This window comes from Ciconia boyciana, chromosome 11 (assembly GCF_034638445.1).
Source record: "Ciconia boyciana chromosome 11, ASM3463844v1, whole genome shotgun sequence".
Lineage (NCBI taxonomy): Eukaryota > Metazoa > Chordata > Aves > Ciconiiformes > Ciconiidae > Ciconia > Ciconia boyciana.
In genome coordinates this window covers 2,389,360-2,407,157 of record NC_132944.1, presented here as the reverse complement: position 1 = coordinate 2,407,157, position 17,798 = coordinate 2,389,360, and the positions used below count along the sequence as shown (strand labels likewise).

The window sequence follows — 17,798 nt, the reverse complement described above, 5'->3', positions numbered from 1 at the left end:
TAAAGAGAGTTATTAAGAGCTTCAGTTTTATAATTCTGTGGGAAATTGTGGTATAAGTGGATCCATGACTCACCAAACACTGGTGCTTATCATCTGTCAGTAGAGATTATAGCCAAAATGCAACACTGGATCCCTCTAAATACCACAGCTCCTCAAAACGTTTTGTGACGCATACTTAACTACCCTTGATACCATTACAGAATTCATCTGACTTCAAGGAAATAGAGTTAAAAGGGTCACCCACAATGAAGGAAAACAGAAATACAAAAACACTACATCTAAATCTCCTCTCCAAAAGCAATACTCTGAATCCATAACTTAATGTACTTTGATCAAAAGGTCAACGAAACCGAAGTAGAGCACATCAACCAAAGACAGACAGTGCGATAGGACCAAACCACTAAGCAGGCTATCTACACAAGAATTGTAGGTAGACATTTCTACAGATTTTTCTGATGACAAGTCCCTGTCCAGACAATTTGGATTGCGTCCTTTAAATGGTACTACGTAAAGCAGAAAGGTGTTTGAAAAGGGGAAGCTCAAGTTACTATGAATTGTTTATACTCGTCATAATTCCTTTTCCCCCAATTTTAAAACAGTCCTTCCTTCTTTGCAAAAACCAAATCAAGGGAAAACATGTTAAACCTAAGTGTAAAGCACTCTAAAGTGTTAGGAGTTGTTTTCTCTATTATTCAGTATTTAGTAAAAGGGGAGGAAGTCACGATGTGAAAGACCCTTAGCAATTATCAGAACGGAAGCGAAGAAGGGTGGGAAACCTCCGTATTTCAGTAGAGGAAATCATATATGAATTACAGAAATCCTATCTCAGGTTTAAAGTGCCAGGTGGTCTGGTCGGGTACTTTTGTATCAGACGGTCTAACGGAACAGCCCTGTTGTTTTGGAGTTCTTCTGTGTGACAGACCTAGCATCGATGGCTCCAGCCCACAAGCTATTGAGGTTACACCGGTTAGGTGGGTGCCCATAGCGTTCCTCTCAGTCCCCATCTGGTCCCTACAGCATCGTTACAGCCAGCCAAGCATCCAGTCATGAGACTGCTTCAGGTTCAACAGGGGACCTTTCACGGCGTGGAGTGAAAGCATGGCTTAAAGCAAACCGTCTTTTCTCCTCTAGTCAGTAGTGCCGAGATTTTATCAGTGCAGCTGAGGATCTTGAACTAAAGACTGCCTAAAAGTCTTCAGGACTTTTTTTTTTTTTCTGTTTTGGTCACATCTTGCTTCCTAAAAGACACCTTAAATAGTACGTGCTAATGAATGCCTTTGAGAAGTCTGCAATAGAGTTGAATTGTGATTTGTGAGAAGTATTCTCTCTCTGATGCAGAATATGTGTGTAGAGTAGTAACGAAGTTGAAAATGAAGCAGAAATTACAAAACAGCCTTACTACTGGGCAAAGTTACCTTACACGTGGCACTCAACATGCACCTTCCCCTCTCACTCGTTTCTCCCACATCAACAAAGAATATGGCACCTTAGAAGAACTTTATGGTCTAAAATTCAGCTAACTTTATGAGGCTCCCATAGAAAAGTCAACATTCCCCCACAATTGCTACTGACCCTCGTAATTAGGTTAATAGAAAAATGGAGAGAAAACTATAGCTGCTGCCTAATATACTTTTAATACATTACAGATGTTCCTATTATTTTACTAACTGGAAACACTTCATAATTTGTATCCTTAGCCTATTCCCAGTACAGCATTTAGGTTTCAGAAAACAGTAATCTTCTCAGCGCTGGTAGCAGTCCTAAGGTCTGAGGAGAAAAAAACTTTATATGAAATTTTTTTTCCTGAGAGATTAAATAAAAGATGGTATACTCAAGCCTTGACATAAACTGTTTAGATCATATTAGTAAACTAGCACAGAGTGAAAACTGGAGGAGAAACCAAAATGCAGCTCTAAACCAGATCTGAGATCACTTTGGAGATGTTAAAAAGATAGGTATCTTGGTTTTCAAGTATTGGGACCTAGCTCTGCAGTGGTATGGATTGGAAACGAGGAGCCGAAGCTCCAGTTTCTTGACGTGCAGTAATAGTATGTTACAGGCTACTCAATCCATTTATAACTGGTAATAGCTTATTGCTCACGCTTTCACTTAATTGTAGTAGGGTTTTTTAAAAAAAGTCTTAAATGAAAATGGGGAACAGAAGTTTCACAGCACTGTCATACTTCATAACATGCCTATGGTGAAGTGAGTGTTACTGACAATGGCGATGCCTGTTAGAATTCTTTGCGTTTTCGATGTTCTGTTAGAAGCTGCCAGATATGAAAAAGGTGTAAATACTGCTATAGTATTCCTGTGAAAATCAGCGTAATTTAAGAGACAGTGAAAAGATAAAACCACTGGCTGTCTTTGTAATATTTTCCCCCTTTCAGGAGAACTTCCATATCCGGAAACTGGAAGACAAACACGGGCTCTGCAATGTTGGAACAAATTGCTATGTCAGATAAGTAAGTTGAGTCTCATGTAAAAGGTAATTAAAAAAAAAAAAGGAATTTTATTTTAAATTAATTTTTTAAAAATCACATTGTTGATATGCAATTCACAGTAAATGCATGTCTCATTTTGGAAAAAAATCTTTGAATTAGGTGAAAGAACGTGAGCCGAGAGTTTGCATGTGACTTTTCTCAGAGTTAACTACGCAAACTAAATACTAGCCTTAGGTGCTTCTGTGCACCCTTGGGTTCCTACATCCATATCTGCACCTAGAAAACTACTGGAATTCCCTTTGGAAAATTCCATTTTTCAGATTCAACCTGTCAATCATTTCCTCTGGTTCATTTGCCCTCTTTTACTTAACAGTCTTAGCCCATGCCACAGTGTTTGAAACTTTTCTCCTACATCATCTATTAGAACCAAGCAATCTGGTCTTAACTTTGCCTGTTTAAATCGTATTTCTCTTTTCTCCTTTCAATGCTGCTAAATTGCTTATTTTTCATTTTTGAAATTTCCACTAAACTGCACTGTGAGGCTTTTTACCAGATGCTGGGATACACTGAAGCTTATTTCCCTCGTGTCACTGCTCCAGCGCTGGACTTGGGGTTACTGTGCTTTTCTTTCTCTCCCCTCCTTATGCTGGGTACTTGTTGCAATCCAGTCAGGACCATTCTCCTTGCAGTGCCATTCTGAAGCTCAGGTCTTCTGTTGACAGAACCCTTCTCTCAATACTGCCCATTTGCTCCAAGTTCCTCCACAACATAGAGGCCTCTTTTCCCTGCAGAAGAAATCTGTGAGGCTTTTTGATGGCTGTGGATTTTCTTTTGTTCAGCTTCTCCAAAGGCTGCTACCAGTGGAAGCTGAAAAACTCTGTACAATAAAAGTGTAATTTAAAAGGTGTTTTAAAGTTCAACAGTAGTCTTTTTCTGGTCTTTTTTTTTTTTTTCTTTTTAAAGTCTGGAACCTACAACTTGGTCCCTCTTATGAGCTGTGGGAGACACAGGAACTGAACCGTTGCCTGCCCTGAGAAAGGTGAAAACAAATAAGCCGGGAATTACAACTCCCTGCTGTCCAGCCCCTGTCTAGACTGTGTCCTCGCCGATCTCCCCGCTGGGGATGGAGTGGAGCCACATTATTTTCTCTTTCTCATTCCCCTCCCACCTTCCTTTCGAAAGTGAGGTTATGCCTTCGCTGAGAGGGAAAAGAAAGTGTGCTTCAGTGTGGGTAATTACAGCCCATGAGCTATTCCTCTGTAAAAACACAGGCACTTCAGTTTTGCCGTAAGGAAAACTAAACAATTATCAAGTATGGGTAATGAGTATGAAATGCTAACCTTCCCTAGCTACCTGACTATAAATGCTCTGTGTGCTTTCCTTCTGCTTCCATTTTTGAATGCAAGATAATTAGAGGATAATAGGTATTTTCCCATGAAAAAACACTAGCCAAGAAAACAAAACTTCTTTTACGCTGATGAAGACAAAGGCAGAGAAAAGGTGGATGTTTTCTCATAACAGAAAGGGGTGTGTATCACATAGCCCCCCTTTTCGTGTGATTACACACCGAACAGCACAAAGCAGAGCAAGGAAGAGAAGGGAAAATGGGAATTTTCTGAAGAGTTGAAGTAGTTTAACGGCATACTACAAGCAATCGAATCTGATGCATGTGCACGTCATCTATAATACGCCTCATGATTTAGGAAGAAGCGTTTGAAAGCCCTGCCTGAGTTGACATTGTTGGCTGAATACAAATCTGAGTCTAGAAATTTAGAGAAGAAAGAAGAAGGTGGCACAGTGAGGGACAATGACAAGGCAGAGAGCAAGACATGCCAGTGTCGCACGTGCGATTGACCCCTCTGTTTCCGAGAGGCGCTGCTGCCCAGATAGGACCAGGAGAACAGACACCGAGGCCGCTGGGCACACCTCCTCTGGCACACCCGCCGCTTCACGCAGACGCCTGAAGAACAATCCTTTATCAGCTGTCAGTTCTAAGGCTGCTGCACGCTGTAGTGGCTCTGGGAAAAGAAGAACCGTGACCTCTTGTCAAACCCCCTGTGCAAGCCTCGCGTTTAAAACGCTACAGGCTAGTCCGTCCAAGACCTCTCTTTCCAAATGTAACTGTATTTTTCCAGCTCTGTGTTTGTTGGCAGAAGATAGACTATTAAAAAGGCTTTCATAGAGCTGATGGATGTTTTGGTATTTTAAAGAAAATGTCGTCTTTTTTTTTCATATAAAGGCCAGATATTTACTGTGAAAGACAAGTTTTGCTGTCCTCATGACTTTCTAAGATACACGTTAGTATTTTACACCAAAAAAAAAGTTATTTATAAGCAAGTGCATGCAAGCAGTCCAGTCAGTGCATCTACAGATGCTGACATTGTCAGGCATCCAAAAAACCCTCTCATTTTGGACAAAAAACATGTTTTTCGCAGGAAAAAAATTATTTTCATTGCTAAAATATTACCATCAGGATTTTTTTCAAAGAGCTGTATCAATTTCTTTGTATTCTGCTTAAAAGAAAAACTTTTTCCACTGGAACAGACTTGATACAAGAAAATATAAAGAATGTGACCTAATAAGTTTACTTGGAAAGGATGCTATTACTGAAGATATTTATATATGAGTAAGACTCTCAGCCCAGCAACGAGTTTCCTTTGATCCTACAGTGAAGTCAAATGCTATGTTTATTACATCAATTTTTTTGCAATGGAAAATACTATGATGTGGCCAATCTATCATCAGGGCTCAAAGGCTGGATCGGGAGAGAGCAGGAGAGGGTCTGTAAAAGGAAATTGCTCTCATTTATACTCCAGTACTAGCCAATGAAGGAGAAAGAAGTTTACGATAAATGCCTGCTTTAAAACTGGGGGTCGAGGGGGGATTAAGCAAAACATGTCCTTCGACTGGGGGAACTGTGATATCTGCCTATAGAACCTTTCCAGAGCATACCATCACCTCCTGGTGCCCGTGCCCAGCTATGCTATTAGGTAAGGAAAGCTCTCGATGCTGTTTTGTGTCCTGTGAGCCAGTCCTTGCACTGCGCAAACACCCCCAGCTTACATCACCTCCGAACGCTCCCAGCAAAGCACGACGGCTCCCTGCGATTTCACTAACAGTTCCCTACTTGATCACAGGAATTGCCTCACTCCTTTTCTAGTAAGTCCCACTTCACTCCCTTGTTAGTCAGATAATCTCTCTATTCATAGGATGGATAAAGCTCTTCATGCAAGAAAAATAAATCCTATTACTGCGTGGAGAAGGGGTAAACTGTCCATTCCTCGGTCCGCAGTTCTTACCATGAGGTTAGAAATGAAATGGAGGAGTTCTTGTCTTCAATACTGTATGAAACACTAGCCTTTTTTAGGAGTTGTAGGATTTCTCAGAATTCTTTAAATTTCTGTTGAATTTTACTGTAGTTGTCTATAACCCTACAAGAAGGATATTATCCTTGTGTGCACGCTACATAGCTTGTACGTAGTGTCATACATCTGCTTCTCTTGCATCATCTTAAGGGTTGTTTTCCCTTGATTTTTATTTTGCCTTGTTCAGCGATGTACATATAAAGCTATCCTTGCTACTCTGGAATACAGCTGGGCCCGTAATTTAAGACGGAGATTCTCATTCTAGTTTTCCTGATAAAAGAATCAAACCCATCCATAATTACGTACCCTACCAGGCATAACAGGCAAGAGGATTGTCACACTTGAATCTGTGCACAGATGCACAGGTTTGAATTTCACAGGAAAACAGAAGCCCTGTTCCCTACTTTCTAAAACCTCTTGGCATCACCGAAGCCACAAAAACCAGTCAGATGATAAATCCTCCTTCTGCGGAGTTCTCACATAAAGTACAGCCACAACTAGCAAGCTGTACTAGCATGAGGGCACTGGCAATGCAGGCTGGGGTGTGGCGAAATGCTATTTGTGTTTCAGCATACCTTATCTTCAGGTTACTCACAGTTTAGAGCAGACACATGTTTGGACCAATATAAACTGGGACAGAACCCAGCATACCGCTAGGTCAGGATAGAGAGCCACAACTTTCCTGGATTCTACTGGGAAAGGTAGGGTAATCAGGCCAGTATCTCTAAGCTACTATTCTGAGAAATACAAAGTCAGTAAAACTGACAATATGGTGAAAATTCTGAATTTAGAGCAGAAGTTATATAAAATACATTATTAGGGTAAGCCTATAGAAAAACAAGAGCCTGAGGAGATACTCACAGAAAAAATTATCTTTATGAAACAGGTACAAGCTTTGGGTTGACACCTGTTCTGAAATATTTGGTGGTTTGGACATCTGTGCTGTTAAAGCCGTACATGGAAAGGATGGAAAAGATTATATTTTTGAGGTAAGCAATCCTACTCTTTTCGATATATGCTTTTCTATATTACAAACACCCAAGTAAGGAACATTTGTAATAGTTGGGCATTGGCTTATTTGTGTTTCAGGAAAGGCTGTGTATTTTTGAGCAACCTTTAAATCATAATACAAAGCCACATGTCCAAGTTAGTGGCAACACTTGCTGGAAAATGTAACCATATATATGGTAATGTCTTTTAGTGTTTGAGGAAATGTACACAAAGTACAAAACAAAACCAAATGTGGATGTCACATTTTCCCAACCCTTATGATTTCTTTCCTGAGCAGGCTTACCAGTTTTTCCTGGAAGGTTTATAGATAGCACTATCCCAAGGGAACCCCAACCAAATTATACGTTTACATGGAAAGGGAAATTAAGAATGAAGTGGAAACAGCTTTACTTTTTTCTAGCCTAAATGTTACCTTTAAGATCTGATTCCTCATGAATCAGAAGTTTCTGCTGTAGATAATTTTGAAAAGTTTAAGTTTCTCACTTACCTTAAGTTTATTACGGATAAATATAACTTTGTCAAGCCATAAAACAAGATATCATCACTTGCCTATCACACAATTCAGGATTTCTTCAGCCTCTTCCATGTTCTTAGAATTTTATTCAGGAGATAGGCAAGGATCTTCAGAATCTCCCCACTCCAAAAGAGGTTGATATTTGCTAAAGCAAAAGTAAGAGTATTTTTTCTAGACCGTGAGAGTACTCTGGACATTATGGATTGACCCTCTCTAGTTACTTGTATCCATTTATAACAGAAAAGCTTTGTAGAAGTAAAAATCTTTGTTTTGTCAAGGTGTTAAACAGCTCTATGTTTTTTCTTCTCTTCACTTTTCACAAATTTATTTATCACTATTGCAATTGCTAATAATTCCAAATCAATCAATAGCACTTTAAAGGACTGAGCAGCTTGCGGCATTAAACCTTCAGCAAAACAAACAGAATTAATCACTGCCTCCTGAGATGCTGAGGAAGATGTCAAGAAATCCCGTCTCCTTAGTCTGCCTGGCCAAATCACAACTTATTGTGTCTTACTGTATCAAAACTCACCGTGGCATAAAATTTAGGATTCCACACTAAGCCTCCCCGGTTGCTGCTTCGTATAGTGCAGGCTCTCCCCTCCACCGCACCCCGAAGTTCCTGTTAAATCTGTAAGGCTTCTCCCAGTGAAATCTGGCTGAGATTTGAAAAAGTGAACAAAAAGTATTTTCCTCTTTCTGAAAACAGACCACTCTGACTTGTGGTGATACAATATAGAGGGAATTCCTGAACGTAAGATTTGTCACGTGTGCCACTTCACAGCTTGGCTGTAGCCACGGGTATATCTCAGCCATTTCTGCTTACTGGGAAGATACTGATTTCTGCTCCCAAGTAAGCTCCTCTCCGGCAGCTGGGCTGTGGCCGCCTCCCATACGCCATTTAAAGCTTTGTAGGATGCTCTGCAGTTCCCATAGCCCCTAACTGTGTACTCAGAGGATGGGTCTCAGCATTTTCCACACACACCCGTTTATCTAAATTCATTACATTTGAGATGGTTCATGCTGATTCGTCTGGCTTTAATCCAATAAATTTTGACCCCACAATTTAAATGATAAAATAATGTCATTATTATTTTAAGACACAAGATCTTAGTTATCTTACCTCATAAGCTAGTAGTTACAAACTGAAAGATTGCATGCAGAAAGATAGAAAACTAGAGCGGGATTGCATCTAACGAGTATATTCTTGTAAGAACTAGAGGTTTCAGACATAAAACAATGTTGTTTCTTATACACTGTAGCTAAAGCTAGTCTGAGAAATGATTGGCATCAACCCACACTCCCAATCTCTTTTGTTCTCTACTTTCTTTTCATCCTGCTGTTTCTGTACAAATATAGTTGGACCTTTTCTGCTTCCAATGGAAGTGAAGGATGTCTCCTTTATTTCAACAGTTGACACTTCTGTGGCATTCCTCAGTTAGCAAATTCCTGTCAGACTAAATGCACTTCACTTTCATTCACTGAACTCGCCTCTTCCCACATTTTTGATATTGCACAATTTTTCAAAATGTTGAGCAAAGCCAGCAAGCATCATCAGCTTCCGCTGAAGTCAGGGACGAAAACTAATTCCTGCATCAGGCCTGGGAGGTCTGTTGGGTAGGAGAAGAAGAGGGAGCAGTTTTTGAAACTGAAATAGCCGCTGCAAATTATATCATGGACCAAGAGAGTACCCCAGTTCCTGCTTCTGAACAAATCCCCTCATTTTCCATGGCAGATACAGTCATCCTTCTAAGCAAACAGAATTCTGAGAACGGCAGGATACATCAGGAACAGGGTTTATAGAGCATTTTAAGTAGTGTACATAATAGATGTTCCAATTAAAAGAAAGAGTGGATGGAGGCGTGATAATTCCTGCTGCTCTACAGAATCAGCTGAATTGTTTGGAAGATGGTAATGCTCATCAGCAAGAATATTTAGAATCTGGATAAGACATTGAAATGTAGAATTGTTTGCAAAGTTCACATCCAAGAGAACATCTGTAAAACTTACGATCATTTGCTACTCAAAAGCCAGCTTACATCAACAGTTATTACACTATAATTTTAACAGTTACTGCACTATAATTCTATGATACAATGAAGAGTAGAAGACCGTCTGCAGCAGTATAGGAAAAATTTTTGCCTTTTGTGTACTTTCAACATGGGAAAATAAACGTGTTATTAAAGCTAGCACGTACACGCTGCAATCAAGAACCAGTAGCTGTGCAGGACAATCAGTCCGTAAATACCGGGTTTACACTCCAGTCGCAGTCCCATGCGGAAAGCCAGGCTCTCGTGTTTTCAGGGTGACCGGCACACCTACTACAAAACTGAATGTTCTGTATTACTGACACTTTAACTCTGCAGAGATGATCTGCCAAGAAACATAGAAACTTCCTAATGTATGAAATAATGTATGCAGATGTGTTCTTCCTATTTTTCAGTTTGAACATTCAGCAGTGTAACCACCGACAGGAAAGCATACATATATTTCAGCCAGCTTCCGAGTGAATGTGAATTAGGGTAGAATTCTGCTAAAGTATCCTTCATATACTCAGCATTCTAGCCAGAAATTAACTTCAGAGGGATTTCCTGTGATAAGGCTGGGAGAGCAGCATTTTACCGGAATAAGTACTTAGTACATAGTACAAGCTTTGACAAAGGTGTTCAACAAGAGCTTTAGGACATGCATAATCCAAGACAATAGTTTTAAAATACCCACAGAGTTTAAGTATTACATGTAACAACTCCTCTGCTTACAAAAATCCATTCTAAACTAATGTTAGAAAGTGTAACACGGAAATGAGGTTTTTAATGACTATTTCTGGAAGGTTATTAATTAATTTCATATTGTCCTTTCCTTTCCTTTTTTATCCTATACCAGTAATTTTATTATTTTAGTGTTGGAGCCATTCAACTGCTTTGTGATGGTCATTTTGTCATTCCTTGGTTTAACATTCTGCTTTCTTTTATTCCCCAAAACCATGGAGCAACAAATTGTACCAGTGGCTGATATTAGAGAATCAGTACAGCATTGTGTCTCATGAATCTAATGTTCTAGCCGCAATTCTTAAAAAACACCACTATAAAGTGATTCTTTATCTATGATTTAGTACGGTACACTTACATTGCAGGTAAGAATGTGTTGGTTCTTAATGTTAGATCCAGTCATCATGCCCCACTTCTTCAAGAAGGGTAAACATATTTTTTTTCTGTTTTAGTTTCTCTAATAGTTTCTCTTCTATTTATATTCGATTAAAAGGATGAGAGTTTTTAAATAACTTATTCTTATTTTAAAGCCTCGTGGCCATTTAAGTTATGTAAAGTGTGCTTGCTGTGTAAGTAGAGTAATGACTGTTCAGGAATAATATGGAAGGATTAGGGAACTAAAATGAAAGAAAAAAATTACGGATGTTTAGTGACACTGAAGTACAGTTCTAGACACTTAATTTCTGCATACATAAACCTGGTTATGAAATAAAGAAATATACAGATTTTTATTACTGCTAGCTTCTTGTAGATGTCTCCTTTGTGCGATGTGCATGTTCCTTTGACCAAGTAGGTCTCAATGTAATAAAAACCCAAGAAATTGCAGTGTAAGTACAGCTTCTCACATTTTATAGCTTTGGGTGCTAGATTTGGGTCCATTTTATAGATTTGGGTCAGTTCCTCAGTGCTCGTTTGTGCATCAGTATCTTCATATTTCTATAGCCACCCTAGAGATTTCCAGTATTTGAACAAGCTGAAGCCAATACTACTGATATTGCCCAAACATTATAAAAAGGATACATTTTCAGTGCACCATTCAGCTTTCCACACTGCTATAAATGCTACTCCCAGGGGAATTTTGAAGGCCATCCATTTGTGCCTTCTTGCTATGCAGTCGAGGGATATCTTATGCACCCCCAGGAAAAAAAAATCCAGACCAATCTGTCTGAAGACAGGAAGGACAAAATATTGAAGTCACAATATTATTCAGGCACAAGACAACCTCTGTTTTGCTGTGAAGCTACAAGCTCTCTACAGTTTTCTTAGATGGGGGCTGTAAGAAGTAACTTGGACTTTTAAAAGAACATGGTTTTCTAAAAGTTGTTCCCTGGAAGAAATGACCTTCTCTAGAAGAACCTCGTGGTTCTTCTTGTGTTTTACTGCTATACTCTGAAGACCTGTCTCCAAACTCCTACTAGGGAGCAGTGAACTAATTAAAGAATCACTTAGCTAGAAGGAAGGGTTGTCAGGTTGATCAGAAGGAAGGCCAAGGCCGTAGGTCTCTCACCTCAGTCGGAATACTCAGCTGCCAAGCATCATTAGGGCAGAGACAAGCTGTAGAAACAAGGATTTTATTAACACATTGCAACATACAGCTTTTTAACTGTCTCACCAATTCTTGCTAATAAGACATCAAATTAAGGTCCATTAAACTTTAACTTCTTAAATAGAAGGACTTTTAATCTTTCCCTTTTTAAATTAACACTTCTGTAGTTTTAATACTAGAAGGAACAGATACTTGAGCTTTGTTCGTGTTTCTGACTCCACTGAATATTATCTTTCATGATTCATTCTTGGAAAACCAAACCTCTGGGAAACTAAACAAAAGCTCATATCATGATGATGAATGCAGTAAAAGAGAACAAACAGAATCCTTCAAAGTGGCCTCACAGGCACTCTCCCAAATTTTGCTCAAAATTGAATGGGTGGGTGGCTGCTGCAGGTGTCTTATTTCTACTTGCTTCTTTTTACCCTAAGCTATATTAAAATTAGCTTCCAAGTCGTTTATAACCTAGAAAGATGCAAACCATTTGGATTTCATAAAGAATATTTTCAGCCACTGTAAGCCTAGATAAGAAATTAAGTAACAGAATTGGATCTATTTTTTTAAGTCTTGGTGTAGTAGACACCATTTCTGAAGGTGCTGCAGTCTAGCAAACTACGAGGCAATATACCACCAACTCCAGAGTACCTACACTGGATAAGGTGTAGTGACAGAGCACCAGCACTAAGTATGCTGTCTTCTACAGACTTCTGTATTCCCATAGTTAGTGTCCTGAATAATACTGGCTAAAGTACATGAAGGAACACATCCGAAGGGAGCAAAGGCAGGAGAAACCTGTACCTCATGCAGTATTTGTGCACAGTTTTACTTACAGTTGGGCTTTCTAGGGAATGCTAGCTATGCCGTGCAATTTACAATTCAGACAGAGCTATGTCACGGACTACGGCACAATTTAATGAGCACAAGCCTCTAATACTGCACTTCCAAGTGCTCAGAAGCTAAGCTCACTTCTTCTTCTATCCTGATCACAGTTCCAAAATTCAGCATCAAAGACTGGACAAAGACATGAAAATATATTCTGTTGGAAATATTTGGTAATATACTTGTCAGTGGCGGATCACAACTCATAGCCATGTTTAGATTGGCAGGGACCTCTGGAGGTCACCTAGTCCAACCTTCTGCTCAAAGCACTGCTACCTTCAAAGGTGCTCAGACCCTACCCTAAAAGAAAAAAGGGAGGGAGCAGTTTTCTTTCTACCATGTTTGCCAGTATTGTAGATACAAGTCTCCTATAATAAACAGACTTTTAAAACTTCTCTAGAAACATAACTTTATCTCTAAATCAGGTGATTTGGCATATAAATATGTGCAGGAGTGGCAAATAATAATGGCCATGATTTTTTTACATACTAAAGTGGCTTTCCATCCATTAAAGAATATCCTCTGTTCGGGTTAGTAAGGGAACTAAATCCAGCTGTAATAGTTGATAAAGTCAGAAGTCTCTCATAATTTATGATCTGGTACTATAAGAAATTTTGAACATTGAGGAGTCCAAAATTACTCTTCTGGTGATATAACTAAGTTATAATTAAGACCACATCTGTCAGTGAAGATTCATATTTCCAAAACAAGGAGCATTCCTCCATTTCCTAATAGGACTTAATGTAACTTAATAAGAAATGGCTAAGAAGATACAATTCTAGAAAAAAGCCAACCTTTTCAATTACAATTTTCCCAAGTTTCTGATGCATTAGTGCTCAATTCATTAACATATTCCTTCATATGTGGGCTTCATGTAATAGAACAAATGCAGTTTATTCAATGAACTCTTCTGGGCCTTTTTTTATATTTTGGAAGTAACAGGTTTAATCCACTGAAATTTTCCAGACACCATTCCAGAAATAATGACATCAGCTGTTCTTTCAGACAGAAAAGTAAATGAAGTGTATCTTGTGACTAATGAAGGGGGCAAATTTGTTTTGCTAGGACACTAGTTTTCATTTGAATGGAGCAATAATTATTGACCTGTGTGAATAACATTAATGTTTTGGTTTCCATCCTAAGAATCATTATTCACTAGTATTTTTTTCACATAATATTTATGTCAAATGTCCTGTAACTATGTCAAAACACCTGTAACTTTTTAAATTAGCAACAATAGCACTTCTTATATGTGACTGTCTTAATGTTTTCTTTTATTCATAATGAACTGTACTTCATTAATAGGGAAGTGAATACAAGTAAAATTCATTGCGATGTTAAATTAATTGTTATTTTATAGATTAAGCCAATCTCTTTCACATATTCTCTTCAAAGTGCTTGAAGATTTCTGATATATTAACTGCATTTTGTATATATTTTTACACTTTTTTTTAATCAACTACATTTGCATGAGTTTGCAACATACAAATTCAGCTTCATCCAGCGATTTTGATTGGACATAGAAATCATTTGCCTGGTTTGTTTTCATTCCAGGTTAAAACAAGACCATATAAATTTGTCTCTAGGCACTGGATCCTTCATCTAGGAACGCTTGATTCACTTTCCCAGCTGGGCTTACTTTTTCTGCAGATGTTGTTATTCACCCACTACAGGAGGGACTGTAAAAGTTTCCTAGCAGTCACCACTGATTTTCTGCTGTACTATCCCCTACCGACTTCTCAGGTGTGGTTACATTTCCAATTACAAATTATTCCTGTGTCTGCTACAAAGACCTCAGGGAAAGCCCCGTGATTACTTCATATCCAGTCACTCCCTTACTTCTCAGAAATCACACCATCTCTTCTTGCCTCCCATTCAGTCTTGAATGACCTCCTCAAACTATTAGTTTGTCATCATGTCAGCTACTTTCCCCATACTTAGAACTCTTAAAATCTCTATCAGCCTCTGCCTTTACAGTCAAAATTTTCACCACAGTTGGAGACATCCAGGTCCCACAAAAACAACACAGAAGAATAACACATTCAAAACATAGCAACAACACAACCCAGCTTCTCCTACTCACAGACCAAAGTAAATGTTTTTTCTCAGTCCTCACACTCTCAAGCATGGACCTTCAAAATTACCCTGATTCGCAGTGAAATTAATTCCTCCTCCCTCTGCACTTACCACTGATCACATCTGCTCTGTAATTCATAGGGTTTTTTCCATGTGAAATCCATGGATCGTTATTCTGTCAGACTCCTTGGGCAGTTCTGACTTGCAAGTCCTCTGTCTGTTCCTTCATATTCCTCTTGTATTTCAGCATGCTGACAAACACCTTTTTCTTCCACCGTCTCAACAGAGTTCTTTGCCTTTGCCCTTCCTTTAACCTCCGCAGCTCTGTCTTTCCCAGCACATTTGGGCTGGGTCTTCGTAAAGCTCTAAGCAAGAGGTCTCTCTTCATCCTCTGGTGGTAAACATGCTACGGGATGGAGAACTACGCCTGGACAACGGCAGTCAGAGTCGCTTCTCCTTCAGACATGATGGTCCCTTTGCAATGACTGATACCTTATAGTTGCACTGCCTCCTTTATTAATCCCATCCCGTTTCCCTTCATATTCATCAGAGTAAACGGCATTTCTCTTCTCTTTCTTGCCAGTCTCAGTCTTGCAGCCCAAATTTCAAATACTTGCGTTCTCCACGCTAGCAGCGGAGGGCACAGACCACAATATTCACTAAACGGTCATATCTCCGAGAGGTCAGTGTTTTGTTTTGTCGCAGTCTTGTCTGGACTTCAACACGCTGCTGTAGTTTCTGTTACTACTGCTCTCTCTTATTACTCAGTCTCTTATAGTTTAATATAAAGATGTGTTAAGTGCATTTCAGAATATGGTTTCTGGGTGACAAGAGGAAGTCATCCCATAGAATTGGTTACTGAAATGTAGATAAATTCAAGATAGAAGCGAAACAAATTAAGTGACCGTAATTCCTAGCGACCCATGTTTTTACTGGCATCTGCAAAAGTAACGTATTTGACTTTACAAATTACAGATTTCTTTTTTTCTATGAAATCCTCGTAGTGGAAAACTCCAATATTTTAAATAGCTGAACTAGGTACTGAAAAAAATAAAAACCCTGGCTGTGTTTAAATATTTTAAAACTAGTACAGGCTGTAAATAGACTATTTATAAACAGGATGCTTTGTGTCTGTTCAAACTCTGTCAAGTCCTCCAAAGTGGGGGAAATGCCAGCATGACACTCCTGTTAGCCGTTCACAGGTTTTAAAACCTGTTAGTGTTACCCAAAATATCTGTAATTCTTAAGATACATTTATATAAAACATTACTGATTTCTGATAACTGTGATTGATTAATTATCTTACTAGGAAGGAAAATAGATTGCATTTTCTTAAAGAAAAAAAAAAGACAACAAGACCCACCCTGCAAAGTATTCACCTTGATCTTAGCTTCTTTGCCAAGGAGTAGCAGAAGCGCTCTCTCACTAAGGTTAACGTTTATCCTCGGGAGTCACAGCAGCAATACCAGGAGAGAGGGAAGCTAAGCCTCGCCTTAGCGGCCGCACGCGGGGCTGGGGTCAATGCTGCGCTCTGGACACGAGCCATTCCCCCTCAACAGTGCACCTGGTACGAGCCCCCTCCGCCTCCTGCTCCTGTGACTGCTGCCCGCCCGCATTGCCTCTCAAGTCCAAGCAGTTTTGAAACTGAACAGTGTCCTGCAATCGAACCGCCTTTAAGCCTTGCTAATCTTTTACTCACAGCTATTTAGTGACATTTCACTTTGGGATCAGTAGTTTTCCTGATAATCTGATGCCTTACTTTCTCTTTTTACCACTTTGGCTGCTATCTTTGTACTGCAGGAGAGCTCCGGAGCACACTATGGCATCATTCAAGACTGGGCACCTGACTCGGTACTTCTTCAGGGTTAGGTTCGGCGTATCTTTGGCCAACAATACTTGCTCAAGTAGGGCAACAAGCAAAAGGGGTTTTAACAACATCAGAACCTGTCCAAGTGACAAAAGACTGTCAAGGGCAAATGGCTGCGGTTTTCAATGTCATATGTGTTGGAACCTGCCTCAATATGCGAATAGGGCAGCTATGCTTGAAAGTACTGCCTTCAAGAAATGTAAGACCTGCTCTACTGAAGTGGACATGAAGTTTTCAGCAACACCTCAAGGCTTCTTTTTTTATCCTTACCCATAGAACGACACTTTTCCCACATGTTCTGGTAAACAACATGGCAATATCTCCTAAAGAAAGTTTCTATGTAAACTTGCAGTTAGAGAAGTATTTAAAAATAGAAATTCAGTCAGAACGCAGTCCTCCAGATCTTAATTCTGTCTAATCCTTTGGCAGGACCTTATTTGAGGCAATTCGTTTCACAGCCATTCCAAGTACTTTTTTAAATGTAAGTGGATTATAAACAAAGTGAGGTTTTCTTTGCACACTTGTGAAAGAGAACTGTTGCTTCTGTTGTTGGGTAAGAGGGAGGTTAACACACACCTGATAGTGAGAGGGGCAATATTTTAATAAAGAACTGTTATTGATGCCTGCCTTCAAGGGGGGGCAGATTTTTAGACTGCAGTCATAACTCCTCTGAAAATCAGATGTTTTGCAGCAGAGAGCCAAACATCCGATGTCCGTCACACTGACATCAAGGCATTCTAACATTCAGTCATTATTAACACTTTAAAGTCCTGGCCAAAGTATCTGGCACATATGGTTGCCTCCTCCCTCCAGGCATTATGCATATTACTCTTGCAAGAAAAAGCTCATGATAAAATGAAGTGGATCTTTAAGCATTACAACAATTTTAAGAAATAGCAATAATGCAGTGGACATTAATACTAAAGTAAATCCACAAAAATTTCATATTTCAAGAGCCACACAACCAGCAAGACTACATTTTACCCATTCAGAAATAACAACTCATATTGGTTCAATACCTTTCTCCAAATGAATTAAAAACATTGTTTATGTTCCACTTCAAAATATGTATATTTAAAAATATGGTAAATTTTAAAGAAACTTTCTGTGTAATTATTAAGCATTTCTGCAATACTGTTGATGTGGCCCAAGTGTGGAAAAACATTCATTCATTTCTTAGGGAACATTTGCTCTGGACTTCAGTTATTATATCATTGTTTACTTCGGGGTTATTTTAAATCGTTTTAGCTGTGAGGAAGCTTAGAGGAGACATCCTAGATCTGAAAATCCCGGATCAAGTGTTGCCAACATTTTGGTTGCCAATACAC

General features: G+C 39.2%; 1 protein-coding gene across 8 annotated transcripts in view; it reads left to right on the top strand.

The window, feature by feature from the left end:
• The window catches only part of SYN2 (synapsin II), a 225,419-nt gene that overhangs the window by 180,363 nt on the left and 27,258 nt on the right, over positions 1 to 17,798 (top strand). For all 8 annotated transcript variants that reach the window (XM_072876255.1, XM_072876254.1, XM_072876257.1 and 5 more), the window contains 2 exons: positions 2,391 to 2,465; positions 6,696 to 6,798. In XM_072876255.1, coding sequence (XP_072732356.1) covers positions 2,391 to 2,465; positions 6,696 to 6,798 — 178 coding nt within the window. The remainder of the gene's footprint in view (positions 1 to 2,390; positions 2,466 to 6,695; positions 6,799 to 17,798) is intronic.